At 34.3% G+C, this 13,050-nt stretch overlaps 1 protein-coding gene across 1 annotated transcript; it reads right to left on the bottom strand.

Moving 5' to 3' along the window:
- LOC18593347 (receptor-like protein 12) lies at nt 7,005-10,148 on the bottom strand. The gene is made up of 3 exons (XM_018124052.1): nt 10,107-10,148; nt 9,161-9,893; nt 7,005-8,930 (listed from the first exon to the last, which is right to left on the bottom strand). Exons 2-3 carry the CDS (start codon nt 9,798-9,800, stop codon nt 7,183-7,185), a joined length of 2,388 nt encoding a protein of 795 aa, XP_017979541.1. The 5' UTR covers nt 9,801-9,893; nt 10,107-10,148; the 3' UTR covers nt 7,005-7,182.

The following is a 13,050-nucleotide window of genomic DNA, read 5'->3' as shown; positions in this document are numbered from 1 at the left end:
TTTAGCTGTTTTTTTCCACATAAACAAAAATGAGATTCTTTAATACAGATGCATGTAAAAATAAATGATCAAAAGCAAATTGCAAGAGAAGTCATGCGTTAAGCAAAAGTAGCAACCGCACTTGACTGCCATGTATTTGCTGATGAAACACATGGCTATTTTATCATAGCAATTACTAATACTTACAGCAAAATACAGAGACATGTCCATGAAAACAACTGGAACTGAGCACAGATAACACATGTTGCAATAACTTCCAAAGTCATCTGCAAGGACTAGTTCCGTGAACATCTTCTCCCCTTTGGATGATATTTGACTCCATACAATGTCACAAACCATTTTGGTTCACCATTTTTGAATGTAACATATCCGATAACGACCCCAAATATCAGTCCGCAACCGTAACCTATCAACACAACTTTCCAGCCAAAACTGATCTCGGTTTCTGAGTCATCTGCCTCTTTCAAGAATGATGGAGATGATTGTTTTCTCCTATTGTTGTTGCAAGACTTTGACAATGGAAAACCACATAGTGCCAAGTTTTCTTCGTATGAGCCATTTTCAAATGTATTGAATTGTTTGCCTTGAGGAATTGGTCCTGTGAGTTGGTTATGTGAACGATTTAAGATGACAAGAAATGTCATATCTTTCAATTGGTCAGGAATTTGACCAGTGAGCTTGTTTGAAGAGAGGTCTAACCATTCGAGACTGGTCAAATTTCCCATTGACATTGGGATATGACCACTAAGACTATTATGAGAAAGGTTGAGCCCTTTAAGTGAACTAAACTTTCCAATAATATTTGGAATTGTTGAATATTGATGGTTTCTCTCCATGAAAATGATTGTTTGAGAGGTCAATGCTTGTGAATATTGGCAAGATACGAAGTTTAATGTAAGATCCTTTCACTGTCAAATTTACATAATAAAACTAAAATCTTCTGCTCATATATTGCAAAGAACTTTGTTGTTGGTTGGGATTCATCATGGCCTTCAGGTTTTTTATTATACCTTTGGGCAAAGGACCGGTGAATTCATTGTTAGCAAGATCAAGAATCTGTAACTTTGGAAAGGGATGGGTGGTCTTGGAACTTTGTAAGACACCACACAATTTGTTTGATCGTAAAACAAGAACTTGTAAATTTGGCAGAGGATCCAGCCAATAAGGGAATGTACCACTTAACTTGTTGTTACCCATGTCCATCAGTTGCAGGTTTCTACAATTGAACAAGGATCGTGGTAAAGACCCCTCCAATTTATTGCCATTGAAGTTGAGATTCCTCAACCCACAGTCCTCACCAAAAGTTTCAGGGATAGTTCCATGAAAACTATTCATCTGCAAATCTAAGATTGAAAAACCTTTGCTGAAGTTTCCCAGACATGGTGGAATGGTTCCACTTAAGTTGTTATCACATAGATCAAGAAATTCAATGGAACTTATATTGCAGATCAAAGAAGAAATTTCTCCAATCAAGTTGTTTGAGTAAATAGCAATCACTTGAAGATGAGGCAAAGATGCTAGAGCATTTGGAATTTTACTCGTAAAGTCGTTGGAGAAAAGATTAAGATGATTCAAAGAAACTAAATCAACAAGTTCTTGTGGAATTTCACCAGAAAGTTTGTTATAGCCAAAGTAAATCCACTTCATGCTTTTCAGTTTGCTTAATTCATGAGGAATGTGGCCAATCAATTCGTTACTAGCAAGAGTCAAGGCTTGCAAACTGCTGATGTTTGATATGGAGCTTGGAATTCTCCCTACCAAATAATTGCCACCAAGATTAAGTTCTTTTAAATTTGAACATACTACTCCAATTTGTGGTGGAATTTTCCCTGAAAGGCTATTATCCGAAAAATCCAATATTTCCAATGAAATTGAACAGTTTGGAATTGCACCAGTCAAATTGTTGTTATTAAGATTAAGGTATCGAAGTAACACAAAAAAAACCATCTTACCAAGAATTTCACTAGAGAATTTGTTGGTTGAAAGATCGATAGTCTCAATCTTTGTAAATGAAAGATTAAGGATGAAATTATCCCATAAATGTTTTTCTCAATGAGCTCAATTACCTTTACCTTAGAAAAATTGTTGCAAGTGATTCCATGCCACATGCACAATGGGGTGGAGGAATTCCAGTTGGAGAGGAAGCAAGAAGGATCATTGATTGAAGATTTGAAGGATAAGAGCAGCTCGAGTTCATCAACCTTAGACAAGCTAAAATGTAGTACAAATAAAAACATGAACATGAACAACAATGATTGTGCTTTAGCTCTTTTACTAAACATTTTACAAGAAATTTTTTTATCAGGAAAAGGATGCCTTGAGTTTCGAAACTAAAAGCAATTAATCCAAGACCAACAATCTTGGCCTCAAAGCTCAGGATACCAAACTGCTTAAAACACTTAACCAAAAAACATTGAAATGAAGGGATCGAGTGGCATGAATCTGATATGCATCCTAGCTCTTAGAAGAACATGGATTTAAGTTAGAACAAAGAGTTTTTTGAACTATTGAGGTGATGATATATATTAGGGTTGGGAGAGGCAGATTTTTGAGTTTATAGAGATGGTGGTGGAGGCTCTTGAACGTTTTATAGAGAAAACATTACGTCAAGAATAAAATATTTAATTTTAAGATTAATAAATTTGATACGTTATACTCTGGGAATTGTTACTTTAAACATTTTATCCTTTAGATAACTTAGAAAATAAGATAATGAGTTACACAAGTTTTATGAAGCAGGGTTGGGAGGTGATATTCTTGTGGAAAATATAGCTATCTAAAGCAACTTGCAATCGGTATAGGTCCAAATTCAATCACCCCACTTTTGTGCTTTATGTCAATGCCAATGCTTTACTTTTGACTATGTATACTTCATCTGGCGTTCGAAATTGATTGGGAAATTCGAGGTGTTGGATAAAAAACGAAAGCAGATTTTGAAGGTGAAAGTAGGAGATTTGGCACTTTCCAAAAAGCAAATGGAATCTTACTGGTAATAAAAAAGGATAATAGACATGACAATTGCACAAGACTTTAAAGTTTCGCACTAGATCATATCAGCAATGCTGCTGATTGAAAAAGCTATCAGCTCTATTTTAAGGCGGTGTTTGGTACTTTATAATGCAATGTGATTATAGGTAATGTGATTGTAAGTAATATAATTATAAGGAAGATAATATTACAGTGTTTGGTATATAAGTAAAATAATGATCAAAATGCAGAGAAGATAACGTTGCAGCGTTTGGTTTACAAGTAATTTGTTATGAATATAATATCAATTTTCAAAATTACCCTTATTTATTAAAATACAAATTTAATATACTTGTATTCTTTATTGTTAATTTTTATATAATATCATCTCTTATATATATTTTTAATATCATATATTTTATTTTCATTTCTTAATATAATTTTTATATTATATATTATATTTTAATTTCTTTTTCTTTTAAAAGAATATAAATTTTATTAACAGTCACCATAACTACTAAGAATAATAAAAAGACATCATTCAAAATCTGTATATATAAAAACAAATTATAACATTGCAAAATGTTTTTAACAAAACAACAAAATTGAAGAGTAAAAATATCTTTAATAACATTTGCAGAGCGCAATGCAATTTAATTGCATTGGTTTTGGATTGCAATCACATTATATCTATTGGTTGTAATGTGATTGTATTGTAATCTTATATTGCAGTGGTTTGTTATAAAACAAATACTGCAATGTAATTTAATTAGACACATTGCATGGAATGTCTCATACTAAACGCTACCTAAAGAGTTTCAACTTTGATCATTAAGCTGATTTACTGACTTGCTTTTTTGTTTTTACTAATTCTTAATTGCCTAAAGTCCTTTTCCTATTCATATTCCACTTTTTAATGCTTTTATATAAGAGAACAAAGAGTTTTTTGAACTATTGGGGTGATGACCTTAGGGTGGGGAGAGGCAGAATTTGAGCGTATAGAGATGGTGGTGGAGACTATTGAAGGTTTTATAGGGAAAAGATTACATTGAGAAACCCATGGTATTGACTTGTAGAAGTTGCCAGTCAATTTTGAACATCTAATGAAGGATACGGGGTGGTTGAATTTGGACCTACATCCTCATTTTTCTCCATTGCAGGTTGCTTTTAGATAGCTTTATTGACCATACCATGGACCTGATTGAATAAATTGATATGGATAAGTCTTCTTGGTCTTCTTACCAAAACCCTTAATCACGGGCTCTAATCCTTTTTTTTTCCACATTCATCTCACATCTTTGTCATCTCCAACCCTGTCTCAAATAGAAGAATTTAGAAATTTACAAGGAGAGATGACGGTAAAAAGTAGAAGATTTGGCACTTTCCAAAAGCGAATGGAGTACTCTTATTTCGTGGTAAAGGATAACGATGATTTAAGAATTCATAAACATTAGAACCACAAAAAGAACGTGATTTACTGATTTTTTTTTATAATGGGGAGAAGGAAGATTGAACTCCGTTTTTAAGATAGGGATCATGCAGTAATCAATGAGTCAAATGTTTAGGTGTAGACCTGATTTATTTACTTGTTTTTGTGATTTAATTTATTCTAATATTTTTATATCACAGCATTTGCCAGAAATTTCATAAAAGGTGGATGATTGTTTGTACGTATAGCTTCAGACCGAAGAAGTTGACGACAGGTTTATTTTTTTTGATACCAAGATGGAAAGACCATAGATTCAATGTCTTCACAAGTTATTTACAGCAAAATCTTCACAAATTGGAAGCTTTATGCCGGTGAGTTCACTCTGCAATAAGTTTTCCTGCAAATTCTGTCTACTTTTCCTGTTTGGTATCTGGGAAAGCGTATCTCTTCATCACAATCAGAACTCTTATCCACTCTATAGTATTCATGTACCTGAGAATCATGCAAAGAACATGATTTGCTGACTTGCTTTTGTTTTTTTTTTTAATTCTAAATTGCCTATTTTCTGTTCATATTCCACTTTTTAATGTTTTTATATCACAGCATTTGCCAGATATTTCAAAAGGTGGATGATTGTTCGCACTTAAAGCAAAATCTGGTGCAGATAAGGTATTTATGTTCTCGGCCTATTGGTGATATGTATATACTATTTTGCTTGAGTCTTTGTGCTATGATGTATGGTAGTCTTTCTCAGTGGTGATCCTATGTATGCTTATCCTTTTTTTATGTGTAGTGGTCTGTAAGCTAAAAAACGATATGGCACTGTCCTCTACCCATGGGACCCCATGGATCTTCCATGTACTGTCTTTAAATGCTATTAATAAAATTCTTATGATTAGGTAAGCAAAAAAAAAAACAAAACAAGCTTAGGTCCGAAGAAGTTGATGACAAATTTATTTTTTATGCTGGTGAATTGATTCTGCAATAAGTTTTCCTGATTCCCTATCTGATTTTCCTGTTTGGTATCTGGCAAAGTGTCCCTCTTTATCACAATCAGAATTCCTATCCACACTATATTTTACTAATTCGTTCTTTTAATTTCCTCCCTATACTTGACTTAAGGATGCTTAATCACAAAACAAAATCCTAGCATCTCTCTGAGTAAAGGATTTCTAAGCTGATCATTAGTTATATGATCTGCTGATGAAATACATGGATATTTTATAACTGCATATTACTAAACTTTGTCATTGATCGAGGATCATTGATTGAGGATTTGAAGGATAAGAGCAGCTCACTCCGTCACCCTGAGACAGGCTACACTGTAGTAACAAAAATAATGCGAACATGAACAATATTATTCAGTGGGCTAGACTTGGCTAAGGTCGAAATTGCTTGGTGTGACTTCATTGGGCTAGCTGAGGAAACGAAGCATCCTAGTGGAATATTATTCAATCTGTTTTTTTCTTCAGCATTTATTGCTTTTTTTCTGACATGTAAGAAATTCTTGGCTTTGACAGGGCCTACCTTTGAAGACTTTTGGAGTTTCTTCACATTGGTTTTACCAAATCCAAATTAATTATTGCTTAAAGCACATCTTAGCTTTCCTAGAATAGATTAATTCCTTTTTGTAATAAGTTTTGCAGTAGCTTAGTTTCTCTTCCGAAAAATTTTAAGGATGTACTCTTTCATTGAGAATAAATGAAATTTTGAATCATAAAAACGTATCAGCATAAAAAGTACTTGAAATTGAAATTAACAACCCAAATTACTAAATATGGATCACAATTAGTTAATAGTCACACATCTTTTTCTATCTTTTTGTTTGATTGCCAATTTTTTTCCAAAGTTAATTCATGTATTTAATAGTTTGAATATATATAGACTGTATATGTAGGGAAAGGATTCTTTCCACTACCTCATCTTACAATGATTGATGCACATTCAATTAAATCTAAGGCCAATATTTATTCACATTATTATCTTTTTTTAATTATTTATCATTTAAATATTGATATTGTCTTAATTGCTAAACCATAGTACTGATATAAGGATCTCAGATTCTTTCTCTCTAGAAATTTCTATAGTTCTGGCATTTAATACTTTGATCATCTCAAGGTATTATACGCATTCAAATAATTGTTCAAATTATTAAAGTTTCATTTATCTTCCTACTCAATTTAAAATCATTAAAAACATTAGCCATAGATTTATCTGTAATTTCTAAGATGTATGGTTATACAACTCAGTGACTGTCAAAGCTGAAGCTTATTTTCATTATCCAACGCATAACTCTTTTGTTTTAAACTGAAATTTGAAAGGGTATTGCAGACAAGAGGTGGCAACATAAACTAGACATTTCCAGCTTGGAAACTTTACTAGGGGACATCGAAAGTCTTACAGAAGAACACCATAACCAAAGAAACCTTAATCTGCTTCAATGATGTGCACTTTTTTATATAAATGTTTTTGAAGAGCTAATTTTTCAAAGATTTTTTAACACAGGAAGCAATGGGAGCTGATTTTTCCACAGAACAGAATGAGATTCTTTTGTACAGTTGCATGTAAGAATAAATTATCAAAAGTAAATTGAAAGAGAAGTCATGCATTAAGCAAAAGCAGCAACCACGCTTTATTGTCATGTATTTGCTGATGAAACACATGGCTATTTAATGACATTAATTACTAATACTTATAGAAAAATACAAAGACATGTCCATGAAAACAACTGCAACTGAGCACAAAGAAACACTTGCTGCAATAACATCCAAAGTCATCTGCATTGACTAGTTCCGTGAGCATCTTCTTCCCTTTCGATGATATTTGACTCCATACAATGTTATAAACCACTTTGGTTCACCATTTCTGAATGTAACATATCCAAATATGACTCCAAATATCAATCCACATCCGTAGCCTATCAACACTATTTTCCAGCCGAAACTGATCTTGGTCTCTGAGTCATCTGCCTCTTTTGAGAATGATGGAGATGATCGTTCCCTCCCATCTTCATTGCAAGCTTTTGACAATGGAAAGCCACAAAGTGCCAAGTTTCCGTCGTATGAGCCATTTTCAAATGTACTGAACTGTTTGCCTTGAGGAATTGGTCCTGTGAGTTGGTTATGTGAAAGATTTAAGAAGGCAAGAAATGTCATATCTGTCAATTCATTAGGGATTTTCCCAATGAGCTTGTTTGAGGAGAGGTCTAACCATTCTAGACTAGATAAATATCCCATTGATGTGGGGATATGACCACTAAGGCTGTTATGAGAAAGGTTGAGCCCTTTAAGTGATCTAAGCTTTCCGATTACACTTGGAATCTCTCCATGAAAGTTATTATTCGAGAGGTCAATGCTTGTGAATATTGTCGGAATATTAGCAATGATGCTAAATCCTTTCACTGTCAAATTGACAACATATTTATAATATCTTGCATTCATATATTGTAAAGAACTTTGTTGTTCGTTGAGATTCATCATGGCCTTCAAGTTCTTTATCATACCTTGGGGCAAAGGACCAGTGAATCCATTGTTAGCAAGGTCAAGAATCCGTAACTTGGGAAAGGGGTGGATGGTCTTGGAACTGTGCAAGACACCACCTAATTTGTTTGACCGTAAAACAAGAACTTGTAATTCCGGCAGACTACCCAACCAATAGGGGAATGTACCATTCAACTTGTTGTCACCAACATCCATCATTTCCAGGTTTCTACAATTCACCAAGGATCGTGGCAAAGACCCTTCCAATTTATTGCCATTGAAGTTGATGTTCCTCAACCCACAATCCTCGTTGAATGTTTCAAGAATGGTTCCATGAAAACTATTCATCCACAAATCTAAGATTGTAAGACGTTTGCTGAAGTTTCCTAGACATGGTGAAATTATTCCACTTAAGTTGTTATCAGCTAAGACAAGGACTTCGACGGAACTTATATTGCAGATCAAAGAAGGAACTTCTCCAGTCAAACTGTTTGATGCAAGATCAATCACTTGAAGACGAGGCAAAGATGCTAGAGCATTTGGAAGTTTACCAGTAAAGTCGTTGTAGAAAAGATGAAGAATCTCCAAGCTCTGCAACTCAATTATGAGTTCCGGGATCTCACCAAATAAATAATTATCACTAAGATCAAGTCCAATAAGCTTTCTAAGGCCAAAAATGGATCTAGGAAGCAAACCTGTAAGCTTGTTGCCGAAAAGGAACAGGTATTGAAGATTAGTGAGGTTTCCAAGCGAGAATGGAATTTGTCCACTGAAATTGTTGTAGACAAGATAAAGATGATTCAAAGAAACCAAATCAGCAAGTTCTGGTGGAATTTCCCCGGAAAGGTTGTTATAACCAAAGTAAATCCACTTCAAGCTCTTCATTTTGCTTAATGCACATGGAATTTGGCCAATCAAACTGTTACCAGAAAGATCTAACAGTTCCAAATTGCTGATATTTGATATGGAGCTTGGAATTCTCCCCACCAAATAATTGTCACTAAGATCAAGGTTTTCCAAATTCGAGCATTCTCCAATTTGTGGTGGAATTTTCCCTGAAAGCAGTTTATAGTAGACTAAATGTCAGCAGATCAAAGAAGGAATTAATTTCTCTAGTCAAGCTTTTCGATAAAAGATCAAGCAGTTGAAGTTATTACAGAGTAGATGAAAAACTCCAAGCTTTGCAACTCAATTATGAGTTGTGGGATCTCATCAAATAAATGATTATGACTAAGATCAAGTTCAATAAGCTTTTTGAGGCCAAAAATGGATCTAGGAAGTGAACCTGTAAGCTTGTTTTTGTAGAGGTAGAGGTGTTGAAGATTGCTAAGGTTTCCAAGTGATGATGGAATTTGTCCGCTAAGATTGTTGTAGACAAGATTAAGAAGATTCAAAGAAACGAAATCACCAAGTTCTTGTGGAATTTCACCAGAAAGGTTGTTATAGCCAAAGTAAATCCACTTCAAGCTCTTCATTTTGTTTATTGCACGTGGAATTTGACCAATCAATTCGTTACCAGCAAGAGTCAATCTTTGCAAACTGCTGATATTCGATATGGAGCTTGGAATTCTCCCTACCAAATAATTGAAACCAAGATCAAGTTCTTTTAGATTCCAACACACTCCAATTTGTGGTGGAATTTTTCCTGAAAGGGAGTTATTCCAAAGATCCAATATTTCCAATGAAATTGAACAGATTGGTACTACACCAGTCAAATTGTTATTGCTAAGATTAAGATATCGAAGTGATGTAGAAGAAACGATGTTACAAGAAATTTCACCAGAGAGTTTGTTAGTCGAAAGATCGATAGTCTCAATCTCTGACAAATGAAAGATTGAGGATGAAATTGACCCAGAAATGTTTTTTTCAATGATCTCAATTGCCTTTACCCTCGAAAAATTGTTGCAAGTGATTCCATGCCACATGCACAACGGGATAGAGGAATTCCAGTTGGAGAGGAAGCCAGACGGATCATTGATTGAAGATTTGAAGGATAAGAGCAGCTCGAGTTCATCGCCCTGAGACAAGCTAAAATTTAGTACTAATAAAAACATGAACATGAACAACAGCGAGTGTGCTTTAGCTCTTTTGTTGAACATTTTACAAGAACATCTTTTAACGGGGAAAGGATGCCTTGAGCTTGGAGACTAATAAATAATCAATCCAAGACCAATAATGTTGGCCTCAAAGCTCTGGATAACAAACTGCTCAAAAGACTAAACCAGACTAACTTTGAAATGAAGAAGATCGAGTGTGCATGAATCTGATCTGCATCCTAGCTTTTAGACGAACACGGATTTATAAGAGAACAAAGAGTTTTTTGAACTATTGAGGTGATGAGATTAGGGTGCGGAGAAGCAGATTTTGAGTGTATAGAGATGGTGGTGGAGACTATTGAAGATTTTTCAGGGAAAATATTACATTGAGAAACCCATGATATTGACTTGTAGAAGTTGCCAGTCAATTTTGAACACCTGATGAAGAGTATGGGGTGGTTGAATTTGGACCTACATCCCCATTTTTCTACATTGCAGGTTGCTTTTAGATAGCTTTATTGACCATACTATGGACCCGATTCAATAAATTAAGATGGATAAGTCTTCTAGGCCTTCTACCCAAACCCTTACTCAGGGGCTATAACCCTTTTTTTTTTTTTGCAGATTAATCTCACATCTCCAACCCTGTCTCAAGCAAGAGTTTAGAAATTTACAAGGAGAGATGATGGTGATGATGGTAAGAAGTAGAAGATTTGGTTCTTTCCAAAAGGAAATGGAGTGCTTTTATTTAGTGGTAAAGGGTAACGGATGATTTAAGTATTCATAAACATTAGAACCACAAAAAGAACCTGATTTGCTGATTTGTTCTTGTGTTTTAATTTATTCTAATGTTTTTATATCACAGCATTTGACAGAAATTTCATAAAAAAGTTGGATGATTGTTTGCACGTAAAGCTTAAGACAGAAGAAGTAGATGACAGATTTTTTTTTTTTATACCAAGATCGAAAGACCATATATAGATTCAAAGTCTTCACAAGTTATTTACAGCAAAATCTTCACAAATTGGAAGCTTTACGCTGGTGAGTTCACTCTGCAATAAATTTTTCTGCAAATCCTCTGTCTAATTTTCCTGTTTGGTATCTGGCAAAGTGTCTCTCTTCATCACAGTCAGAATTCCTATCTACACTATAGTTGGTGAAGCTGCTGATATTTGATCTAGAGCTTGGAATTTTCCCCACCAAATAATGGGCACCAAGATCAAGTGTTTTTAGATTCAAGCAGCATCCAATTTCCGGTGGAATTTGGCCAATTACTACGTTTCCAGCCGGGACAAGAATTGCAGACCGGTGGTATTTGATATTGAGCTTGGGATTTCCCCACCAAATAATTCAAAGCAGGACTCCCGTTTCTGATGGAATTCTACCGGATAGCATGTTGTTTAAAAGATCTAATGTTTCAAGTGAAACCGAACAATTTGGAATTGAACCAGTGACATTGTTGTTGCTGAGATTGAGATAGCGAATTGAAGCAGAAGAAACCATCTCACCAGGAATTTCACCAGAGACAAATGAAATATTGATAAGGAAACCTTCCCAATAACGAATTTTTTTATTATTTATATTATTTTCCCAATATGTTGTTGCAAATTTTTTTTAGCTTCATTTAGTTGATATGATTATTATTTACTTAATAGGAATTAAAAAGAAAAGAAGTTAAATAAAAGATTAAAAACAAACAGAAAAAAAGTAGGTAACAAGAGTATCAATTAAACGAAGCTCAATTGTTTCACTTATATCTTAATGAAAACGAATTCAATTTTAGGTTTAGCATTATATATATTTGGTTAAAACCAATACTAACTTGTGGAAGTGTTTATCTTTTTAAGCTCATAAACTTGTATTTGTAAATTAATTGGTATCTATAACTAATTTTTAGGCTTAATTCTGTGTGCACTATCAACTTGTAGCTCGGTGACACCCTTGGAATCTCCTCACCTCCCTTTTATCAGAATTTAAAACTTCTCATGCTGAGAAATCCTGCACATCACCTGTTACACATTCGTGCAACAGTTAACTCCACTCATCATTTCGAATTTTTAAATGACCAATGGCCTGAAATTTCCCAGTCAATTTGCAAGCCTGACGAAGGATACATGTATAGTTAAAAGTAATGAATTGCAACAGATTTCCATTTGCATTGAGATAAAGCACATACATGCCCATTTTTCTCCATTGCAGATTGCTTTTAGGTACCTTTATTGGCCATACTAGGGACCTGATTCAATAAATTAATATGGTTAAGTCTTCTCGGTCTTCTTACCTGAACCCTTAATCACGGGCTATAATCGTTTTTTCCCCACATTAATCTCACATCCCAGTCATCCCCAACCCTGTGTCATGAAAGTTGTGTACCTTCATAATCTTAGTTTCTAGTTTGTCAAAAGAATTAATTGTTTACAGAAACAGTTTCCGAATTATGGTGTATCGAAATCAAAAAAATTCAAATTTGAGCAAGGAAACAAAAAAAAAAAAGATTTTCAGGTGTTAGATAAAAAATGAAAGGATAATTTGAAGATGAAAGTAGAAGATTAAAGAAATGTACAGGGAGAGATGAAGGTAAAAATAGAACTTAAGCACTTGGTGGAAAAGGATAATGGAGAAGATCATTGCACAAGACTTTGAAATTTCCCACTAACCTCTGCCTGACCTTTTGCGTTTGGCCTGAATCCAAAACTTGTGACACCCTCTTGCTCTTTAGGTCATATCAGCAATGATGCTGATTGCACCACCTTAATCAACATGATTTGCTCCATCTCCGCTGATGTTATATGAAAATTTTCAGTATTCATGTACCTGATAATCACGCAAAGAACCTGATTTGCTGACTTGCTTTTTTTTTTTTTTTTTTGAATTCTAAATTGCCTATTCTCTGTTCATATTCCACTTTTTAATGTTTTTATATCACAGCATTTGCCAGATATTTCAAAAGGTGGATGATTATTTGCACTTAAAGCTTAGGTCATTTAGCAAGATCTGGTGTAGCTAAGGCATCTATGTTTTCGGCCTGGTGGTGATATGTATGCACTGTTTTGCTTGAGTCTTTGTGCTATGATGTATGGCAGTCCTTCTCTGTGGTGATCTTATGTATGCTTATCCTTTTTTTATGTGTAGGGGTCTG

This window comes from Theobroma cacao, chromosome 7, assembly GCF_000208745.1.
Source record: "Theobroma cacao cultivar B97-61/B2 chromosome 7, Criollo_cocoa_genome_V2, whole genome shotgun sequence".
In the NCBI taxonomy this organism is placed as follows: Eukaryota; Viridiplantae; Streptophyta; class Magnoliopsida; order Malvales; family Malvaceae; genus Theobroma; species Theobroma cacao.
The sequence above is the reverse complement of the archived record's forward strand: the minus strand, read 5'-3'. Positions and strand labels throughout refer to the sequence as shown.

What these genes read in the sequence shown, in the direction of transcription:
- LOC18593347 (XM_018124052.1), bottom strand. Translation starts at nt 9,800, where the DNA reads ATGTGGCATGGAATCACTTGCAACAATTTTTCGAGGGTAAAGGCAATT. An exon ending in CTACAAAAACAAGCTTACAG is followed by an intron (nt 8,931 to 9,160) that starts GTTCACTTCCTA and finishes AACTGCTTTCAG; the next exon opens with GGAAAATTCCACCACAAATT.